This window comes from Octopus bimaculoides, chromosome 12 (assembly GCF_046866305.1).
Source record: "Octopus bimaculoides isolate indiv1 chromosome 12, ASM4686630v1, whole genome shotgun sequence".
Taxonomy (NCBI): domain Eukaryota; kingdom Metazoa; phylum Mollusca; class Cephalopoda; order Octopoda; family Octopodidae; genus Octopus; species Octopus bimaculoides.
This window is the reverse complement of record NC_142939.1, coordinates 39365032-39389950: the sequence shown is the minus strand read 5'-3', so window position 1 is coordinate 39389950 and position 24919 is coordinate 39365032. Positions and strand designations below refer to the sequence as shown.

Here is a 24919-nt window from a genome sequence, read left to right as displayed (position 1 = left end):
ATAAAATCGTACCAAGAATATTCACATCTGTTTCTGTTATTAAGTCTCAATTATTTTAGACTTTTTTTGTCGAAACGCATCTAATTAATATTTAACTTTTAATAAGTTTTCGATGTCCCAATTCAAGACATGGTATTTTTTATTAGAGCCATATTCTTTGTAAATGTAAGTTAATGATTCATCGTCATAAACGGTCATTGCGTGAGTTCTTTCTATTATCCTTGAGTACTAGCAGAATACAAAAGTCGAAGAGATCAAGACTACTTTGGATGGGTTCTCAAAGAGTGATAGGGTAAACCATTGGAGTACGCCATTCGAAGGAAACAAGTTCAGAAAGTATTGCTTTTTGTACATTATTATATAGGTCTGGGAAAACGACGTGCTGGCAGAATTGTTACCATGTCGGACAAAATGTTTAGGTGGTATTTCTTTCGACTTTACGTTCTGAGTTCAAACACCTCCAAAGTCGACTTTACCGTTCTTCCTTTCGGGGTCGACAAAATACATAGAACTTGAGCACTGGGGTCGATGTAATCGACTAACCCCACTCCAAAGATTGCAGACCTGTGCCTATAGTAGAAAAGATTATATAGTCTTGGAAGTCCAACGGGTAGTTCGCTAACCAGTGTTTTCTGTTAAGGTGGTGTCTGGTGTTTTCACAGTGGAGGCGCAATGGCCTAGTGGTTAGGGCAGCGGACTCGCGGTCATAGGATCGCGGTTTCGATTCCCAGACCGGACGTTGTGAGTGTTTATTGAGCGGAAACACCTAAAGCTCCACAAGGCTCCTGCAGGGGATGGTGGTGAACCCTGCTGTACTCTTGCACCACAACTTTCTCTCACTCTTACTTCCTGTTTCTGTTGTGCCTGTAATTCAAAGGGTCAGCCGTGTCACGCTGAATATCCCCGAGAACTACGTTAAGGGCACACGTGTCTGTGGAGTGCTCAGCCACTTGCACGTTAATTTCACGAGCAGGCTGTTCCGTTGATTGGATCAATTGGAACCCTCGACGTCGTAAGCGACGGAGTGCCAACAACAAGTGTTTTCACAGTATGAGGAGTTTGCTATTGTCAATAATAAATCGTTAGAATATTACGTGGATGAGTTCTGTGTTGTTCTTTGAATAATTTGGTGCTCCGAATCTTTTGTGATTTGGAGAAGTTGGAGTTAGTTATGTTAGGGATTAACCTTATAATATATGAGACTGTACGTAGGTGATGGGTTTGTATGATGCCCACTTACAATTTCTGGGTATTTTCCAGTATGTTACCAGTGCAGTGATTCCTTCCGACCTGTGTGTTTTAGGTATAAATTTGGCTCTATCGTTTTTAGATTCCCCTGTTGTCTTTTGGATGTCTGGTAGAAGGAAAGTGTCTAGGTAGAAGGTATTTTTCATTCTATGTTCTTATCTTTTTAGTGTATTTGGGGTTTTCTTCTTTTTTTTTTTTACCTAATTTTTATGAAAAAGACTGTATTTGGTGTTGCAGTGCAGATGTATATTACTTGAGATTGTCGTTATATACGAGGTGTGATGTGACCATTGTTATTGCTAAACGTTTTGTTGGTTTTGTGCTTCATGCTGAATATAAATATTTGCCTTCTTTTTTCCTGTTTTCTAAGGTTGCTATTATTATTGCCCCTATTCTTTTTGTTGAGTTCTGTTTCAGTTATTTGTGGTTTTGGTGTATCATTTGAGGAAGTCTCTGGTTGTTATGGCTATTTCCGTTGTCTAACCACAATTACATTCTTATGTCGCCTTCGAGAATATACTTATTTTATTTATTTATTTCAGATCTGTCTATAATAATATTGTTGAATGTACAGTAATGTCTACGTTGGCTGTTGGACTGTTGATCCCTCTTTCTTGATAGATCTCTTTCCATTGTAATTCTTTTGAAGTTTGTAAGATTATTTTAACTTTCTTCATTGACGTGCGAGGCTGTTCTCAGGTTAATTAGTCTGAGAAAAAACTGGAGAATCGTTTGGCAAATGATTGTAGTAGCGAGATGGAAGATCAGAAGGTGAAGCTTGAAGAACATGCATCTGTGTGCTTGTGTGAATGCTTTAAGATATAAAGGGAGTTCGGTTCTGAGGATATTGTCATCTCTCTTATTAACTGTGCTATTTCAAAACCAGGTGTTACGCGATTAGAAGATGATGTTTTGTGGAGATGTTAAAATGTTATTGCTGTTCATATAGTTGGTGAGGGTGGTAGTGTGTGTGTGTGTGTGTTTATTACATTAACGTACTTAACGTTGCTCTTTTATATTTCGAAAGCTTGTACATCTGTTGTGTAGAATCGTTCTTGATTAGTTTACGAATGTATTTATATACTGAATGCAAGTTTTTATGTGTGTTGTAAGACCTCCCTTATTGTAAAAGATCTATCTAGTCTGATTTGAGTATAATTTGGAATGGTGATTGTTCTGTTAATTAGAATGTTTCCTCAGTTGTTCTTTATATTAACACTCCTCGTTGTTTATAATTAGTTTCATTGATTTTTTTTTCTATTTGCTTAATTTGCATATGCTACAAATACTTGTTCATGCTTATGTGAATGAATAAAACAAAAGTGAAAGTTAAACCATGGAAATAAATCTAGTCAGGACTTGAGGCAATACTCATAAAAAATGGGGTAGAGGGTAGATTTCTAGATTGGTGAAATCGGTGTGGCTAATCTACAACCAGAACATCTGCGGGGAGAACAAAGTGGTGGAGATCTGAATTAAACTCAGCTGAAAGATGGACAGCTAGGGCTGTCATTGGTTTTTAAATGGTAGAATTTTACAGAAGCTCAATAATAATTCTTTCAACTAAGGACGGAAATGGTGGGGAGTTCTAGCCATGTACATTGACCATCCAGTGCTCAGCTGATACTTATTTCATTGACACCAAAAGACAGAATGGCAAAGTCAACCTTGGTAGAATTTGTACTCAGAACATAAAGATCGATGAAATAATGCTCAGCATCTTGTGTGACATACTGCCGGCTCACTGCCTTAGATTTAAGTAATATTGATTTCAATTTTTGGCACAAGGCCAGCAAGTTCAGGAGTGGGGATAAGTTGATTACATCAACTCCAATGCATAACTGGTACTTATTTTATTGACTCTGAAAGGCAAAGTCGACCTTGGTGGAAGTTGAACCCTAACCCTAACTAAGAACATAAAGACAAACAAAATGTCATTGAGCATTTTACCCAGCCTGCTAATAATTCTACCAGCTCACTGCCTTAGATTTAAGTAATATTCACACCTGTTTGCTAAAGTTTTCTTCCCTCATCAGATGTGTAGTGAGTTTTAATTTTAATTAAGATTTTAAAGGTGTTTTCTCCACCTACCTGCATTGAACTAATGTTTTCTTGTCATTACATTAAGTACATTAGAACTGCCTTTACCATGATGGTAGACTAAGTTCATTCGTCTGTTTTAGTGCACAGCACCATCATTTCTTTAAACTCTCACCTTTTTACACTCCACATTCTTAGTTTCAACACTTTTAAATCTGATGGTGAATATTTTAAAGGAGTGATCTAGAATGATCTAGAAAGGAAGTCTGGTTTGATGTTGATGCAATAAAAAGAAAAATAAAGAAAAAATTATAAAGATTTATAAAAGAAATGTTTTGCCACATGCTACCCAGATTCCTAATGCTATCAAGATTCTGTTTGTTTTTGCCAAAGAAGAAGAAAAAGAAAAAAGAAGATACTCTTAATAGTGTATAGCAGATGGGGGGAGGTGATGAGGGAAAGAACATTTTTAGTGACTCAGCTTTGGGGAAATGATTAGATTTATTTGGAAAAGAGAAGTTGCACATTGAAAGATAATTATGTTTTGTTGCTATCATGAAATGAAACACCTGGAGGTTTGGTTATTATCAACGAGATATGCTGTCATGCAAGTTAGGTTGTTGTTAGTATGTTTAGGGAAATGTAATCTTGTGGGATTGTTGATTTTTTTTTTTAAAGATAATTACATGAAGAAACTAGTTTAATTTATTAACAAATATTTAAATGAAGAAATTAAGTTGAAGTGAAAAATAAAAAAGTAGAAGCTTGTGTCGCAATCACATGGTTACAGGTTCAAGATGTAACACAGTGGGACTGAACCTGTAACCATCTGGTTGGGAAGCAAACTTCTTAACACACAGCCACCCCTGCTAACTGCATCAATTAGTATTTAACATTTATGACTACTAGAAGTTGTTACTCGTGTAAATTCCTCCAGTGAGTAATTTCGTGATTGCTTCACTGGATGATAATATTATATGGAGCCTGTGGAGGAATTCCAACCACGTTTCATGGTTTGCTACCCCAACAGCTCCTTTATAGGATCCACTGGCTAAAGACATCATCAAGAGGAACCACACATCCAATTTCAGCCCCTACTCCTCTACCGTTTTCAATGTGGCATGTCTCCCCCCCCCCCTTTCGGATGGGTCTTCAGCTCTGGTGTTGAGTGCATTTCTTCTTGCTTTTTTCTTCTGTTCCCTGGCCTCTTCGATGCAGCGTCAACAAGTGTCAGCAGGCGACTGACTATCCTACCAAATTTCCCTTTAAATACTGGATTATTTGTAATAATTATAACAAGGAAGAATATGGAGACTGGTACAAGGAAATAAATTTTGAGGATGTACCAGGATTGTTTTAATTATTGCAAATATATATATATATATATATATATATATATATATATACACATATATATATATTATAATGGAATAATTACTATGAAGCATTGTGTAGAATATATTGTATAAAGGATCGTGGGTAAGGTCAGAACAATGCGAAGTAAATGCAAGGTAGATCACAAGAAAACAAATATGTGAATTAACGTAGACTTACCTTGTATTCAATATTTCGGGGTTATGACCCCATTTTCAAGAAATTGATGAATGTTGCCAATGTGTGTGAGCATATGTGGAGTGTTGCTATAGAAACCAGCTAGCTTCCTGTAACTCCCTTCTATTGTTGATCTTTTTGTGTATGAGGATGGCCTCAAAGATTCTAAGGTTGCCCCTATTCCACTGATGCTTTGATGTGCACTGTGAATTCCCAGGTCTGGCATTTCCATAGATGTTTCTTCATGGAAGCGTCTGCCTGCATATGTTCCTTAATGCGTACATGCAGTTTTCTTGTCATGCTTCCAATGTAGGATGTACCACATTTTCCACAGATGATCTCATATACAACATAGGTCCTCTGGCACAATTTAGGGTCATTGATGGGGCAGTTTGACAATGTGCACTCCTCATATATATATATATATACATACAGGGTGCAGTGAATAAACTGTTGCCTAAATTATTTAAAAATGAAAATAATATTGACTTCTCATTTTAACAGATATATTTACCAAAATTACCTAAAAATATCTTGAAATACTAAATAGTAAATTTATTCAATAAAATCGCCATTGGCTTCAACCACGGCCTCCAGATGACTTTGGAATATCCTGCATCTCTTCTGGACAGTCTCATTGTTTAAGTTGGTGAATGCTTCCATAATCCTTGTCTTCATTCTATGAGGAGTATAATATTGCTATAGAGAGTCATCATCATCCGTCGTTTTGAATCTGGGTTTTGTCCCCGTTGATGGGGATGGATGGATCTATCTCAATGCCATAGCAACCACTCTCACACCATCTCGCCATCTTGCCTGGTTTTGGGAGTCCTCCCTTCTCAAGCCAACCATCCCAATCTCCTCCTCACCCATCCCCTCCACATTTTCTTGTCTACCTCGCTTTCGCTGTCCATTTACCTCAAATTCTAGCACCCTCTTCAGAACATACTCCTCATCCCTCCTCAACACATGCCCATACCACTGCACTTCATTCGCCCTTGCCAGCCATTCCACTGATTCCTCCAACCTCAGCATCCCCACCAAGTCCTCAGTCCTCCTCTTATCAAACAGCCTCACACCACACATTTCTCTCACCATTTCTCTCACCTTCTCAAAATTGCCATCTCTCTCCCTCAAACCATGTCTCACTCCCATACAGCATTGCAGCTCTCACACAACTCCTATAGACCTTTTCTTTCATCTTCAATGAGAACCTTTTCCATATAATAATGCTCCACATTCTCTGAACTTCACCCAGCCAAGTCTCACTCTTGCTGTCACAGCTGCTTCACATCCACCACTTACTTCCACCCTATCTCCCAAATAACAAAACCCTCTCACCATCTCCACCTCATCACATAGTGTTTCCACTGACTTTGCCAGCCTGCCAGCTCCTTTCTCACATCTTCCACAAACAAACTCTCTCGCCAGTCTTGGGGTCACCTTCTTCATTTTCATACATATACCATGAATCCATTTCTCACATCTCATACACAACACTGCATTTGCCATTACCCTCCTCCCACATACACCACATGGATCCACCTTTCCACCTTTACCTTTGTCTTCCCTAGGTTTACCTCAAACCCTTGCTTTCAAACACCTCCTTCCCTTTCCAAAACTTCTCCCTCAATCCCTCCATCGTTTCACTCATCAGAACAAGCTCATCTCCATTAGCAATCCCTCTCTTACACTTTCTGTCACCACATCAACCACTATTGCAAACAACAATGGTGACAACGCAGATCCCTGATGCACACCAACTTTCACTGCAAACTCCTCTGACAGCTCTGATCCAACTCTCACTCTTGTCTTTACCCCCCTCATACATACTTATCACTGTTCTCACTATTACCTCTAGCACACCTCTCTTCCTCAATACCCACTCAATTACCTCTTCCTTGGAACCCTATCAAATGTCTTCTCCAGATCAACGAAGTACATGTACAACTCCTTCCCCTTATCTCAGTATTCCTCCTGTAATCTCCTTACAATGAGCACTGCATCTATTGTCCCCCTTCCTGGCATAAAACCAAATTGCATCTCATCCACATGGACCTCCTTCCAAATTCTCCTATCCAACACCCTTTCCACTATCTTCATTGCATGCTCCATTAACTTCACTCTCCTATACGCCCCACAACTCATCGCACCCCACTTCCTCTTGAAGATCAGTACCACCACACTTAGTGCCCAATCATCTGGCATTCCTCTTCCATTCAGCACACCCTGGCAGAGCTCCATCATCACAACAATCCCTATCTCTCCACTTGCAGTTATCACTTCCACACTTACTTCTGATGGACCAGCTGCCTTTCCTGTTTTCATTTCCTTCATTGCCTCCACTACTTCTTCCTGACTAACCCTCTCCACTGGCCCTTCACCACAGCAACTTCCACTCTCTGATCCCATTCATTCTCCTCATTCATAATTCCCTTCATATGCTCCTTCTAAACTCTTCCCCTGTCCTTCTCACTAAAATTCAACCTTCCATCACTCTCCCTCATGTATCTTCCTCCCTCAACATCTCTTCCATCATTTTTTATTGATTTAATAAACCTAAACATTCTGGGTTCTCATCCAGCCCGCTCAACCTCTCCTCAGCTTCCTTCCTCATAGATCTTGCAACCACTCTCTTTGCATGATTCTTATATCTGGCTTTCATTTGCTCAGTTCTATTATTATATAAAGCTTTGTGCACCTCCTTCTTCCTCACTATTGCATTCCTCACCTCCTCGTTCCGCCATCATGTATTTCCTTGATCTCTCCTACCCTTCGTCCTTTCACACACTTCATCACATGCCTTTAATACCTCTTCTTTAAAAGACTTCCACAGATCCAGTACATCAATGCTTACCAATTTCTCAACTCTCTCCTCAAACCTTGCTCTTGTTTCTTCTTCCTTCAGTTTCCACACCTTTCTTCTCTCAGCCATTCCCTTTCTCACACATTCTTTAACTTTCTTCTTATCCAAGTCAGCAACACCAACCTGTGCTGCAACTCCCCTGGTATTGTCTTCACATCTCTCAGATACTTTCTGTTTTTCCTACCAACCAACATGAAGTCAATCTCTGTCTCATTCTCTCTTGCACTGAAAGTCACCTTCCTTTCCTCTGTTTTCCTAAACCACATATTCACCACACACAACTCTTTCTCATCACAAAACTCCAACAGCATCCTTCCTTCCACATTTCTCTCCTCAATTCCATTTCCCCCATGCACACCCTCAAAACCCTGGATCCATCTCCCAACATGTCCATTAAAATCCCCATGCCCAAAACCATTTCATCTACCTTTTGTAAGTCTCATTCATTCGCCATTTCATCAAAAGACTGCTTTCTCAGTGGTCCCTCTTCCACTTTGCAGACCATACCCACAAATCACCCTCACCATTTCTTCCTTAAATACTAACACTACTGTCATCACTCTGTCACTCTTTCTCCTGACCTCCACCACCTTCTCACAGATTTCTTCCTTCACCAAAACTCCCACACCTCTTGTCCCCTTACTGTTTCCCAACCACCACAACTTGTACCTTTATGCCTTGACCCCTACAAATCTTGCACCCTGGCCCCTCCACCTAACCTCCTGCACACAGCACTCATCCACCCTCCCCTTCCTCAATTCCTCACACACCTCAACCCCCTTTCCATGCAGACTGCCCACATTCCAACTTCCCAAGCTTCTCCTCAGGCCGTCAGCCTTCATAGGGCAAGTCATGCTTGCGCAACCCAAGATGAGGGTTTGCACCTTCCTTTTTCAGGTAGGCAGGTGCAGCCCACCCCAACCTTTGGGCTAGCTGGTGCCCATTCTCCTTTGCTATTATCATGTGGCTTTTTCATAGCTGGATTTTCTACAGAGAGCATGGCCTTGCTTACCCCCAACCTCAGTTTCTAGATATGAGTGGTCCTGAGACCAAAGCCTCCACCACGATTTTTAAGAAATGTGGTGGAAAACTAGCTCAAGAAGGCAGAGATGCTACTCCCCCTTTCAGAGCCCCACTACCATAAGTATAAAGTAGTAAAAACAGTGTACTGACCAAATAATTTGTCATTGCTGTTGTTTGGAGTAACAGCCAATCAAATCATTTTGTGTCTGTAGAATCAACCATTCAGATCAATATGCTTCTCTTGTTCATTGAATACAATCAGAGCCTGCAAACACAAGAAGCAAATAAAAATGGCTGAATCAGGATTTGAACCTGCATCGCACATTTTCCCCTCGAATCTGTGACACAAATTGAAGTATTGAGTCAGTATTTTCTCTTTGTTCCTGCACTTGTCTCTTGATTTTCCAACACTTAGAAGTTGATTGCTATATCTGCCCACCCATCAGGACAAGAAACTAGTCTGTCCTGTTTTATTTTCTTGTTTTGTTTTTTGTTGGTTTTTGGGGGTTTTTTTCTTTGTTATGCTTTAGGAAATTTTGGATTTGGCACTCCTAGCCAACACATCTCTCAGATTCTGCTGTGAATTATACCACTTGGCTGTTATTCAGAGTTAAGCATTTTGTCCATGTCTGCAATATGATACCAGGATATCGGCTATATGCGCGTGCGTTTATATAAAAATGCATGCATACGTACATATATATACACACACATATGTACATATATATATATACACACACATGTATATATATATACACACACACACATATGTATACACACATATGCATATGTATATACACACACATACACATATATACATATGTATATACACACACACATATATAAGTATACATACACACACAAACACATGTGCATGAGTCGTCTAACAGTCTATAAGTCAGGGACAAGATGCACTCATATATCTGCGAGTAAAGTAGATATATTATCTAAAATGTATTAAATATCCATCACAGCTGATCTTACCAATTGAATACACATAAAGAACACAATGGAGTGTTAGGTAACAAACCAATTATGTAACTTTACACTCATCAGAGTTAGTCGATATGGAAGAGAATAAATCGATTGGTAAGATCAGCTGTGATGAACATTTAGTATTATACATTTCGGACAGTGTATATATTCGGTTAAAATGACTTATTGATGTGTTTTGTTTCTCTTTTTTGCCCTGACAAGATGATTGCATTGTTTTACATAATTTTATTCCTTCTGGAATAATATCAATGTTTTCTTCGAAGCATATATCGGAAGTATAAAGATTTGAATAACACCTGAGTTTAATTCCATTTCTTTATTTATATATGTATATATATAAATTTAAATGAGAGTTTTGATGTTAATATCCATTATTATTGAAGTTTATTCCTATGTCAACATTTCTGTATAAGGTTATGTTTAACTGTCAAATTCAAGTTAAATAAATAAATTACCTTACACATCTTCAGGGTAAAAGGTAAAGAGTAAAAAGTAAACACCAAAAATATCGTCTCTAAGTCTGGTTGATATTCAAATTTCTCCTTAAATAAAGGTCTGTCAAAGGGAGAAAACCCCTCATAATATTATTAATTAATTAATTATAAACAATCACATATTACAAATATTGATTCCTGGTAATAACTTCTAAATCAATGGAAATCTATATTATATTATTGGTAAATTATACATTGATATGGCCTGCCTTAAGACCTAATATTATACTATAATATGCTATAATACTCGATCATACTGAAATTTATAACTCATTTAAACCAGAGAAATGTGTGTTTTGGATAATGGGTACATCTGAAAGCATTATGTGTGAGTTTATTTATCAACTTACCCTTAGAGAATAATATAAAATATAATTCTAGATTACACAGCGAGCAATATCTCTTACCTTTGTCATAAGGGAAAGATCTCCCAATAATTTTGGTAGCGATTACATGTTTATTTCATCAACACATTGTGGAGATATCATCATATGAACAAATATATATATATATATATATATATATATATATATATATATATATATATATATATATATATATATATATATATATATATATATATATATATATATATATATATATATGTATATATATATATATATATATATATATATATATATATCATTTGATGCAATAATATTCAGGTTAAGAAGTTAGCTTCCCAACCACATGGTTCTCAGTTCAATTCCACTGTATGGCACCTTCTTTGAATGTCTTCAACTGTAGCCCCAAAATGTTTGTGTGTGGATTTAGTAGATAAAAGCCAAAAGAAGCCTATTGTATATGTACGGATGTGTATGTATGTTTATATTCGCTTGTCTGGACATCATGTGATAGTCGTAAATGAGTGTTACTCTCATTGAAGCAGTTGTGTCATTCATTTCCAATATACTGTGAGAACATGTTTGACCACAGGGAAAATGTCACCTTCCTTGTAAGCAAGTTAGGGTTGGTGACAAGAAAGGCATCTGGCTATAAAAAATCTGCCTCAAATAAACTCTGACCCATGCAAACATGGAAATGAGGATATTAAAATGATGATGCTCATACACACACACATCACATGTATCATCATTGTCATTATCATTATTTAACATTCACCTTCCATGCTGGCATGGGTTGGATGGTCTGACAGGAGCCAACCAGGCAGGAGCCTGCACCAGACTTCTGTGTCTGTTTTAGCAGGGTTTTTACGGCTGGATGTCCTTCCTAGTACCAACCACCCAGCAGAGTGGACTGGCACAAGCACAGGTGAGGTCAGTTATGAAATACAATATTATAATCTTGCATTAGCCAAATAACCAATTAGTTTCATACCGGAAGCCAAGAACTAACTCTGGCAATCGTCATAAATGGTTGAAGGGAATAGCATGGGATCTTTGTCACTGGAGGCCTGAAAATGTCACATCCAATTTGTGGGTCTAAGGGCTGTTGTAAAAAAAGGACTGGAATGAAATGAGTAAAATTATTTAGCTCACTGGAGTTATATCTCTTGGATTGGGACCAAAAAGGTCCAACTCAGCATATATAATATTTGCTTCTAGGGTGAGATGAGGTTGGAATGGGATGTAAATGCAAGGAAATTGAGGAGTGAGAAAAGAGAATTTTTAAAATCTGGTTGTGCACATATATGTGTGTGTTTGGGATTGTACAGATCTTGTATATAAGTTGGATATGATAAATCTTTTATTAATTCCTCAGACTGTGGTGAGAAGCAAACCAATGTAAGGGGAAATGCAATGTCTATATTTATGGTGTGGTCAACCAGTTTACTAAGATGTTTTTGCACTCATGAGGGCAGGAGCAAAACATCTCTCTTTCGCTGTTGAGGTAGACTGACAAGTGTTTTTCTGTATGGTTCTTTTCCCAGCCAAGAAAAGTCTGCACCCCCTCCTGCAGTTAAACTAAGGTTTGCACTTTTCTACTCTCCTTCACTTGATATCATAATGTGCTGTATTTTCCTTCTACATCCATATATGCTTCACTTGGGTTGTGACATTACATCTCTCTTGGATATTAAATGAGGACTTGTGGTTGTTGAATCTGGTCCTGAAGAGATATTCCTTCATGCCCATATATTTCTGTATGTCCCTCATTCCTTTGACATGATGATCATCATCATCATCTTCGTTGTCATTATTATTATTATCGTAAAAGCATTGAGCTGGCTGAATCCTTTGCATACTAAACAAAATGTTTAGTCTCATTTCATTTGATGTTTTACATTCTGAGATCATATTCCGCCAAGGTCAGCTATGCCTTTCGTAATTTCAGAATCAATTAAGCAAGTACCAGTTAACTATTGGAGGTCAATGTAATCAACTGCCCCCACTCCTACAAGATTACAGGCCTTGTACCTATAGTAGAAAGGATTATTATTGTTAAGGTGGTGAGCTGACCGAATCATTACCTCATCAGAAGAAATGCTTGGAAACATTGTCTTCCAGCTCTTAATGTTCTAAGTTCAAATTCCACCAAAGGCTAACTTTGCCTTTCATCCTTTTGGGGTCAATAAAATAAAGTACCAGTCATGTACTGGAGTTAATGTAATCAACTTGCCCTTCCCCTCATATTTGCTGGCCTTGTGCCAAAATTAGAGCGAATTATTATTATTATTAGTTGTTGCTGTTATTTGTTTCATTGAAGAGGTGATACAAATGTCATTTGTTCCATATTCAAAACTTAATCAACACTCACCTGTTAAAAATTCTACATTAATTTTCATTCCAATATCATTTATTGGTTTAAATGTTTATTTCACACTGTTATTCCATCATTACGTCCATTTTCTCTGGAATGGTGTTGATTAAACTCTCTTCATCATAATTACCTCCAGTTTTGTTTTGTTTGTTTTTTGTTTTGTTTTGTTTTGTTTTTTTCCAAAGCTGCCATAAGATTAACAAGTCTGCAGTATTATACCACACATACTCAGAAATGCTAACAGACAAACAGAATGCAAATAAAAGCTGGGGTTTACCTTCAGCATTTACGCAGTTTTATTTTAAGCAAATAATTGAATAAGACAATCTTCTCTTGGAAACAATACCAATCTATCTGGTTCTGATTCCACACTGCCAAGTGGAGTGAAACATTAGAATTTTACTTGAATACTTTTTCTCTGTTGAGTTTCCTGTTTGTCATAAATCCTTTTATTCTAACAGCTTCTTTACTCCAACTCTTGCTCTGGAACTCCTTCCCATTGTCCTGTTTTCCTCTGGTCTATGATATTCAATTCTTTAAAATGTTTAGCATTTAAACTAACTGTACTTGGCCTAAATATTTAACCTGCTTTATGTTCAAATTGGCCAGGTATAGTCTCTCACACCTACTCTACAATGTCATTCTAAAAATAAAAACAATCACATCATCAAAATCTCAAAGCTATAAGAAGATAATGCAGGATTAATTCAAAACAATGTGAATCAATGAACATTAAATTTGACAAAGTAATCTGAATGCTTAAAAACTTAGCTTTCTGTCAGTCAATATCTTTTGAATTTGTAAGCCCCCTTCTTTTCTTTCTGTGTATTCCTTTATCAAAAATGACCTCAGGTGCTGTTTGGGATAAAATTGTATAAAAAAAGATAAAGTTTAAAATACTTGTTATAGATTTGAACTCGAAATCTATGAGTTAGTAGCCTGATACTTTAACTCCCAGCCTGTTTTAGTTTTACACTATCTTTCTGTATGTCTCAGTCACACACATTGTACTGCTTTGTTAATTCTGTGATTACCAACATTGAGTTCATTTCTTCCCTCAACAAAACATGAAGGACACAGTGAGAATATGGTACTTTGGTATACTTCTACATCTGGACCATTGCAGTCGTTATCCAGTAACCTAATGAGATCTTATGTATCTAGTAACATTCAATGGTTGAAGGGGTAAAATTTTATTCTTCCACCTACCTTGGAGGTCATCTAATATTCCAACTAAATCATTAAAAAAAAATGACAATAAAATATTCAGGGTTCTGAGTTCAAATTCATTGCAAGTATTTTATTGTGTTTGAAGGAGACATTTAATTCTGTCTTAGATGTCCAAACCCCTGGGAAAAATTACCTGTGATAGACTAGCATCCTATCTAGGGTGGGATTTATCTCTCATTTATTTGATTCTTTAGGAATTGAAATATCAGCCTTGAAGATTCTTGAGGATTGTAAGATATTTTAGCTTTCAACATCTAGAAAATATTTGTATATTGAAACATGAATTTATGATCAAAATATTCTGAGTCATATTTCAAGATTTTGCTGTTTGTTTAGTTCTTTTTTTTTTTTCTGTGCCATAACCTAATCTTTTGGTTTCTTGCCAAAATATTGTGAAAATATTCTATGAAAATAAAAAGTGAAGAAAATATTCAAAGAATAATGGTTTTGTGCTTTACTTGTGAAAAATATTTACACCAAATTTTAATGAAATTTAATTCTTATTAAATAGATAATTCAAAAGTGAAGACAAAATATGAAGAATGCCTCAATAAAAGACATTAAAATTATATACTTAAAGATGGTAACATCTCAAAGTTATTGTAGCTTGGTTACTTAATAGTCAAATGAACAGTTTGCAGCTGTTCTTCTAAGAAAAGTTCCATGCTTTACCATTTCATATTCTTTGAATAGGTATTTTACAACTGTGTATTTTGCCTTTTGGTGCTGCTTTTAAGAGTATTTTACATTTTCACAGACACCATTTCATCACCTCTCTCTCTCTCTCTCTCTCTCTATATATATATATATATATATATATATATATATATATATATATATATATATGTATGTATGTATGTGTGTGTGTGTGTGTGTGTGTGTGTGTGTGTGTGTGTGTGTGTGTGTGTATGTATGTATGTGTGATGTATGGGTAAGATGTTTGATTCACAACCATGTAGTTTTCGATTCAGCCCCACTACGTGGAACCTTGTGCAAGTGTTTACTATACCCTTGGTCCAACTAAATCCTTGTATGTAGATTTGTTGCAGAAAATGCAAAAAGCTCATTGCATGTGTGTGTGCATATGTGTTATCCATTGGAAAAGCAAATCTATTACAGCTTCACACAAGGTATTGACATTAGAATACAAAGAACCAGAAGAGGTACTGCATGGAATTTCATCCTACAATCCTCACCTATGCCACCAGTCCAAACTGGCATGCTTTTGCTACCATAATTCTGTTGAAATACAATGGTTTTGTTTCAATTAAATTTTAGAATAATGTTGTATTAACTAAAATAACTTCATCGTTATTAAGTTGGTGTTTGGAACGTAAATTAATATGAAGTTTTAATGGAAGGTTTTAATCCAGAAAACTTTAATTCCTTTGTTACCATATTTCTGTTGAAATACACTGCTTTTATTTCAATTAATTTAGGAAATAATAAAGAATTTAGTAGAATAACTTTATCATTATTATTAAGCTGCTGTTTGGAACATAAATTAATATGAAATTTTGATGGGAGGCTTTAATTTAGCTCACTTTAATTAGGAAGAGTTAAGCAGGAAATTTGTGCCTTAGAACCGGAGTTGGTCTCAGGTTGGTATCAAATGAGTTAAATGATGGTTGACAGAGTTGACCTTAAGTGGAATTTGAACCCAGAACATATACCAAAAGGTATCTGGCGACACTTTAATAATACACACACACACATATATTATATTCTATCTGCATATACTCTTCTCTTGCCATCAAATGATGGCTGTAAATGACCATCACTATTGTATAAGCAATGTCATTCTTTTCAAATCTACTGTGAAAAATATGTCTGGGCATGGAGAAAATATTGCCTCACTTGGAAACTTATGAAAGTTATCAACATAATCCATCTAACCCATGCAAGCATGGAAAAGTGGACGTTAAAACAACAACAATATCAATTTATCAATGTGAAACAAGTCCTTGACAACAAAATCCTCATTTTCCATTTCAGCTTTTAGTCTGTGATTAAATTAAATTATTTTTTCCTCATTTAAATATTGAATTATTTGCATAATCTCTAATTGGAATTAACAAACTACCATGTTACAGCTAGATTTCAGAATGAAATTAAAAATAATGTAAAATAAATCTCATTTATTGGTTATTTATTCTCAATATTTCTTCTTCTGGTAAAATATTTCTTTTATATCTTTCAGTTTTATGCGTTAATTAAGATAAATGTGTTTGTCTGTTACAGTGTATGTGTATGTGTATGTGCATAAACATGTGGCTGCACATGTGTATATGCACATGGTTGTTTGTCCGTATATGTGTGTATACACATGATTGTGTATATATGTATATGCATGTTTTTAACAATTATACAAAGAGATTAAGATGATTTGCATCAACTTGTCACAACAAGCTGCCGTTTAGTTTGTTTAGAATCATCATCCTTGAAGGTTTTTTTTCTGCCAGATTTGTTGGAATATGGTAGAACCACAAATTTCACTTCTGAGCGACACTTCCATCTTTCACCAAATTTATTTAGTATTTATTTATCGTAGACTGAAAAAAATATATTTACCATGCCAGTGCCACCTGGCTGGAACCCGTGCCAGTGGCACATAAAAAGCACCATTTCAGCATGGTCAATGCCAGTGCCGCGTAACAGGCTCTCGTGCTGGTGGCACATAAAAAGCACCCACTACACTCTTGAAGTGGTTCATATTAGGAAGGGCATCCAGCAGTAGAAACCTTGCCAGATCATATTGGAGCCTGGTGTGGCCCCTTGACTTACCAGTCCTCAGTCAAACTGTTCAACCCATGCCAGCATGAAAAACACATGTTAAATGATGAGGATGATGATTTATTTATCCTAGGCAAGGCAGCGTTCTGGCAGAATTGTTAGCACACCAGCCAAAAAGTGCTTAGCAGCATTTCCTCCATCTTTATGAGTTCAAATCCTACTGAGGTCGACGTTGCCTTTCATACTTTCAGGGTTGATAAAATAAGTACCAGTTGAGTACTGGGGTCAATATAATCGGCTAAGCCCCTCGCCTAACATTTCAGGCCTTGTACTTATAGCAGAAAGGATTTATTTATTCAAGGCAAGATATTAAACTGCTTCCAGTAAAAAGTAAAGATACATTTACCTTTTCAATTTACCTAAAATTTACCAACTCATGAGGGCCAGTTTCCATGGTGTATAAATTCCCCACCTGGACAGGACACTGGTCTGTCACCAGATTACTCATTTTTGCCAGCTGAGTAGAATTGAGCAAAGCGAAGTGAAGTGTTTTGCTCAAGAACACAATGTGTCAGCCAACCCAAGAATTGAAACCACAATCTTACAACCATGAGCCCAACGCCCTAACCACTGAGCCACACACCAGCTTGGGAGTTCAGGAGTTTCAGGGGGTTTGGAGTTACCCCTCAGTCATTCCTACTCCCAGATTCACTCTGACCCAGAGGTTGTAGTTCCTGTGAAGGACCCCAGTTATGGACCAAATAGCAGAAGATGAATCCTATGGCTAAGATATAAAGGATTCAGAAAGAGATTGGCCCCTTGACATGTGTCTCACAGGTCCACCTGTGTATGGGTTGGCTGCAATGTCTTATGAACCAGTCCCCCTACCTAGGGTTAAACAAACCCTGTGTATCAAGTGTAATCTTGGGAGAGCAGGAGATTAGCAGAGAAGACTGTAAATAAATTGGCAGAAAGCAATAGGAAACCATTACTGTATGTTTCCCCTGGAAAAACCATGGATTTTCAAGCTTTGACCTGATTGTTGATGCCTCCAGGAATGGTAATCATGCACATATGGCTGTGTGGTAAGAAGTTTGCTTCCCAAACGCATGGTTCCAAGTTCCGTCCCACTGCATGGCACCTTCGGCAAATGTCTTCTACAATAACTTCAGTCCGACCAAAGCCTTGTGAGTGGATTTGGTAGATGGAGACTGATAGAAGCCCATCATATATGTATGTGTGTGTGTGTCATTGTACCTATATTCGTCTTGACAACCTGTGTTGGTATGTTTACATCCCTGTAACTTAGCAGTCCTGCAAAAGACAGAGATAGAATAAGTACCAGGCTTTAAAAAAAAAAAAAGGACTGGGGTTGACTTATTCAACTAAAAATTCTTCAAGGTGGTCCCCTAGCATGGCTGCAGTCTAATGATTGAATCAAGCAGAAGCTGGTACATGATGAGAGAGAGAGAGAAAGGAGGCAGGAGAGAAGAATGAGTACCAACTGCCATGGTTGAAGCAATAAAGTGTTTGACTATGTTCTATACTACTCACTATTTAGTTTCATTCACCCCCACCCCACCCCACCACGACTGTCTGTCTCCTTGGTGATGCCCCTAATTCTTTGTTCTCACTCTCTCTCCTAAATGTGAGTGGCCATGTAGCTCCTCTTCAACAAGTACCTGCCCCACCCCAACCTCTTCCCCCGCACCTCAATCCCCCATTTAACATAGAGACGCAGCAGCTTCCCTCTCTGGGTCTGTTGACTTGCAAGCCCCATGGTGACCTCACTAGTATCAGTGGCACATAAAAAGCACCCAGTACACTCTGTAGAGTGGTTGATATTAAGAAGGGTACCAGCCATAGAAACCATATTTATGGTTTTTTTATACTTCTTTTATTTTTCAAAATTAAGATAAACAAAGTTCTTCTTTAATCTAAAATATACACTCCTTCATTTTCTACAATACTCTTCCATCTATCTGGTAGACTTGCAAGGCCCCTCTTCCAAAATTCACTTGTCCGTGACAAAAATACTCCTCCAGTACTGTTCTGACCTTGTCTACAGAATTCATTTTCTTTCCGTCCAAATGATTTTGAAGACTGTAGAATAAATGATAATCAGATGGGGCAATGTCTGGCGAATATGGTGGGTGGGGCATCATTTCCCATTCAAACTGCTCCAGCCTTTGGAATGTCATCCTCACTATATGTTGCTGAGCATTATTCTGATAGAAGAACACCTTTTGTCTTGGAACCAAAGATGGTCGTTTTTCTTCTAGCACTGACTTAAACTGCTCACAGTAGATCTCCTTTGTTATCGTTTGGTTTGGGTTTAAAAGTTCAAAGTGGATTAAACCTTTCATATCCCACCAAACAGATAACAACACCTTATGTGGGTGAAATCCTTCTTTAGCCTGGGGTGTCAGTGTTTCTCCTTTCCCTACCAACTGTCTTCAGCACTTCACATTTTTACAGAGAACCTATTTCTCATCACCAGTCACTATTCGGTCCAAAAAAAGGTTCATTCATGAGACAAGACAGCAAAGAAGAGCACACATTCACTCTCTGCACGCAATCAGACTCAGAAGGTTTGTAAAGAACCCATTGATTCAATTTGCTGACTTTTCCAATGGCATGCAGGTGTCGATGAATGGTTGAATGATCAAATCCAAGCTTTTCTGCTAGTTCCTCAACAGTTACGATGGGATTTTACTCCACCAGGGTTTGCAGGACATCCTCATCGTGCTCTACAAATCTTCCAGGATGAGGCTCATCTTATAGGCTGTAGTTTCCAGTTAGGAATTTCTAGAACCACTGTTGACACTGGCTTATGCTTATTGTCCGATCCCCATATACTGCAGTAATATTTCACACACTTTCCGTTGTGTTGTTGCCTTTATTGAACTCGTAAAGCAAAATATTTAGAATATGCTCCTTTATCACTTCCATTATAGCTTCAAAAAAATAACTATCAAAATTGAACTGCACTCTTGAAAACTTGCACTAAGAATGAGAACAAGGTAAAATTTCTACCTGCTTTTATAGTAAGTTGATGCAGGTAGTTTATCCCATCCCCCTCCAACTTTTAGTTCATACAATTGAAAAAAAAATTATTTATGGGATGACCTAATACATACATATCGAACAAAAAATGAAAGACATAATGGACCTTAGCTAGATTTGAACTCTGGATTCAGCTGGTACAAATAACTCAAGGCATTTTATTGTAACATGCTATGTAAGGACCATGGATGAATTTTTGGTAAGATACAACATCAGAAATTTACAGACAAGAAGAATGAGACTGTGTGCACAAAAATAACTCAGCTCCAGTCAGGAATTGAAACCAGATCGTGGAGTACACTCACTGTACACCTATCTCTTCCAATATAGCTTACTTAAGAAAATATCCATCATCATTATCGTTTAATGTCCACTTTTCTGCGTTTGCATGGATCAGACAGAATTTGTTGAGGTAAATCTTTTTCTACAGCTGGATGCATTTCCTGTCGCCAACCCTACCCTGTTTCCAGGGACAAATATTTCCCAATAACAGACATCTTTCACTTTGCTTGTTTTCAACCATCTCATGATGTCAAGACAAAGAAGCACTGGCAACACACACACATGCACATATGCACATACACACACACACATACATCATACATACAAACCCAAGAGCTCATGGTTGGAAAGCAAACTGCTTAACTTCATTGCCATGCCTGCACCTATCTCAGCAAACCGACTCCTTAAATTTAGTTTTGATTATTGTTTGGAATAGAGCAAACGCACACAAACACTTTCATTAGCTTGATGACAGTGTGGTGGTGGTGGTAGTGGTGGTTTTGTAAATTGTTTTATAAATCTGCAATTATGGGATTGTGGAACTGCCGTTAAGCACTTGAAATTTTTGTCGTCACATGATATCAAAACCTCTATCTAGAGCAGGAAAGAAGCATGACATGAGATGTTAACTTCAGAACATGTGTAATTTGAGCACAAACGCCTTGCAATAGAAGAATATAGCTTGATTTTAACGTGTGTGTGTCTGTGTGTGTGTGATTAAACATACCACCATCATCGTCATCATCATTTTATGTCCATTTTCCATATTGAGATTGGTTTCATGAGATTTGAGAAGCCAGAGGACGACCTTGACCTTTAGTCTTCTGCTTTGGCATAGTTTTCTATAGCTGGAGGCCCTTCCTAATGCCAATCACTTTACAGCATGTCCTGGGTGTATTTTACATTGCACCAGCACCAGTGAAGTTACCGTTAATTTGCAAGACAAGATACTTCAACCGAATAGGGGTAGGAGAGTGACAGATGGTTAGAGATGGAGGATAGAGGTGAATGCTGTGAATGGTAAACATGGGTGGAAATGTGACCTATGGTGCTTTCCTATCTATATATAGCTAGATGCACGTGTGTATTTGTGTCTCTTTGTCTTGACATCACATTTTGTTGTAAATGAGCATCACTGTCATACAAGTAGTGTCTTTCACTTCCAATCTTCCATGAAAATATGGGGAAATATTGGTTTCAAATTCTGGTACAAGACCAGCAATTTCAGGGGGTGGGTATGTCGATTACATTGACCCCAATGCTTAACTGGTACTTATTTTATCCACCCCAAAAGGATGAAAGACAAAGTCAACCCCAGCAGAATTTGAACTCAGAACATAAGGACAAAAGAAATGTCACTATGCATTTCACCCTGCACGGTAACAATTTTGCCAGCTCACTACTTTAACATGGGGAAATATTAACTTGGAAACCATTGAGGGTTGGCAACAGCAAGGGCATCTGGATGTTGAAAGTCTGCCTCAACAGATTCTATCTGACCCATGCAGGCATGGAAAAGTGGATGTTAAAATGATGATGATGATGACAACTCAAGCTCAAAAATGTTATCACAATGATTTAATGACCATGCTAAGTCTTATTCTTTGTAAGCAACAGAAACATCACCAGGATCTAACTAGTACTTCTTTTATTGCCCCTCCCATCAAAAAATGGAAGATCAGGATTTGAACTCATAAATTAAAAGGATGAAAATAAACATTGTAAGAAATTTAATCCGATCTACCAATATTTCTGCTCCAAGCTACAAATATTGAAATATTTGCAGAATATCTAAGAAAGTCAAATGACACGTGTTAATGGAAAGAGACATTCCGCAAAATGCAACATAAGTCTTCGTGTCAGAATAAGAGACCAACTGTATATTCATGTCGGCAAGTTGTTATTTATTGCATTAGACATGTTAATATTTTAGACATACAGGGTTGGGTTAGGGTTAGGGTTTCACTAAATAACTCAGACGTGAGTCATCAATGACAAGGAAAGGTTTGGCACATAACTTGTGAAAGGAATCAGACAATAAACTTATAATACAAGCAAAACTTTATACATACAAATATGTGTGTCTGTCTATTACATATATGTAGGTACATATATGCATGTGTGTACATATAAATATTTCTACATACACACACACACATACAAACACACATGCTTGTACATATTTGTACATACTTACATGCATATATATATAGGGGCAGGCATGGCTATGTGGTAAGAAGCTTACTTTCCAACCACATGGTTCTGGGTCCAGTCCCACTGCGTGGCATTTGGGCAAGTATCTTCTTCTGTAGCCTCGGGCCAACCAAAGCCTTGTGAGTGGATTTGGTAGACGGAAACTGAAAGAAGCCCATCATATATATATATATATATATATATATATATATATATATATATATATATATATGTACTAGCAGTATAACCCGACCTTGTCCGGGTGTGACTTATTATGCCATCTACGATAAGTCTTGCTAGCTGAAAATCAACTAAAAAAGAAAGCCTTACAACGAAAAAACCCTTATGATGTAAATATGTTCATAATTCAAAAGATGATGAAATTAATAGGGAAAGTCTGAAGGCTGTTTTGCGTAAAATTATTAAGCGTACATAAATTTCATCCGTGTAATTGGCTATAGAAAAGCTTGTGCAAAACAACTTTTTGCGCTGCCCTGATTATACATAGCAGGGTAATCCCTTTTCACAGGAGCTAGGATGGCAATTTGTAATGAAGCAATTGCTGGCAATCTGTTGCTAAACAGTTTTGCCAGAATTCTATCAGATTGGGCAGAAGGTGTTGATGCACCATTTTGCATTATGTTCAAAGTAGCTACTGGAATGTGGTGAATTGCTGCAGTCTGTGGCTGTCATTTTAAACCGGTTGCTGTCTTTCCCCAGCAAACTCTCTTCTTTCGATGCATAATCTATGTATATATTAAACAGAACAACAAAAGTTATAATAGATGGCAGGGTCGGTACTTTTCACATATCTGTAAATTTTCAGATTAACACCCGCATGATTATCCAACCCTAATCCTAATACTAACCCTAACACTAATCCTAAACCCTAACCCTAACCCTGACCCTAAAAAACGTAACCGTAACATTAATCCTAAACCCTAACCCTGACCCTAAAACCCTCACCCTAACACCCTAGTGAAAATCGTGGTAAATTTACAAAACATTGACGAACATGAGTTATATTTTACTGAATGATTGTGTACTTGCACGTGTATGCTTTTGAGAGAGCGAGAGAGGAAGAGGTAGAGAGGAGGAGAGAAAGGAATAGGAGTAGTTAAAAGTTTTCTTATGACTGATTCTCTTCACTGCCTATTACTTCATTAGAAATCTAAGGATGCACATAAGCACATAATAGAGAAAAATGAAACAAATATGGACGACTTGCTCCGAAACACCACCGAGTGGGGAACACTTCTCAAAAATAACCTGCAGTTGTTTCCTTCAAAATTCCTACATGCTTGAAATGTACATACATCAAGGTACATTTGTACAAAATTTCATGAAAAAATATTCATTTTCCTGGAAGTTAAGAGGAATTTAAGTGGAATTTCCGAATATTGTACCCCACCCCCTTCCTACGCTCTTCAACTGGAAGGAACACAGAAAGAAACAAGGAGAAAAAAAATTATAAATGTAGTGGTCAACGATCTATCATGGCAAATGCCAGACAGAAGGATCACACAGGAGAGTTAAGAAAAAGGGGAGATAACAAAGAAGTGGTGAACCCAAGACAAGAAGGTGCGTGTGTGTGAGAGAATGGTGGTGATCTTAACGTATGCATGTGTGTATGTAGGTGTGAAGGTGTGAAAATGCGGGGAAGGGAATTGGTCAGTGCTAGTGTGTGCGTGGTGGTGTGAAGTGATGAGTTGTATGATATGGTGTAGCGTGGTGTGATGTGAGGGCGTTGGGAGGTGGGGGAGGCGATACTGGGGAAAGCATGGGTGGAGTATGGGTTAGGCTGAGGGTGGGGGTAGAGGTAGAGGTAGGGGTATGTGGGTAGGCAGAGGTTTGGGGTGGGTGTATGGGATGGGAAGGTGGGGTAGGAGTTTGTAGGGGTTGGATGGGCTTATGAGGGAGGGTTGATGATGAAGGGGGAATGTGGATATGGGAGGAGGGAGAAAGAGTAGAGGTGAAAAGATGTAGGAGTCCGAGCAGGAGAGGTGGGTGGGAGGAAGTAAGAGGAGGGCGGAGGGGGAGAGAGAGGCAAGGGGAGGTAACACATCTGCATCTATACTTAGTAGAGATAAAGGCATCCTGAATATTATTTCAGCAAGTTTAAAGTGATTTCTTTTGTGCTGTAAACCATTTACCATTTCTGTGGTGTCTCCCCCCCCCCCTCACGCCTTCCCTCGATGCCCTAAGCATGTGCTTATTTTGCTTAATGGTTAATCCAGTGCTGGGGAGAAAGAAGGGAAGTGGTGACCAAAATTAGAGAGGGTAATGGTCACCGATGAGGGAAAATGCCAGTGGAAGATGATCAAAATAAGAATGGTAACAGAAATGTCAACTTCCATTTTTTTTTCTTCAAGCTCAGGCATAGCTGTGTGGTCAAGAAACTTGCTTACCAATCATGTGGTCTTGGTTTCAGTCCCACTGCATGGTACCTTGGGTAAGTGTCTTCTATCCTTACTCC

General features: G+C 37.8%; 1 protein-coding gene across 6 annotated transcripts in view; it reads left to right on the top strand.

Moving 5' to 3' along the window:
• The window catches only part of LOC106879504 (nicotinamide riboside kinase 1), a 63095-nt gene that overhangs the window by 7374 nt on the left and 30802 nt on the right, over nucleotides 1–24919 (top strand). For 3 of the 6 annotated variants that reach the window (XR_008265310.2, XM_052972151.2, XM_052972148.2), the window contains exon 2: nucleotides 24816–24895. The exons of the other annotated variants lie outside the window; for them this stretch is intronic. Coding sequence is in view for 2 of the 3 variants with exons in the window: in XM_052972151.2 (XP_052828111.1) it covers nucleotides 24857–24895 (39 nt within the window). In the remaining variant the exon portion in view is untranslated. The remainder of the gene's footprint in view (nucleotides 1–24815; nucleotides 24896–24919) is intronic. 6 annotated transcript variants of the gene reach the window in all.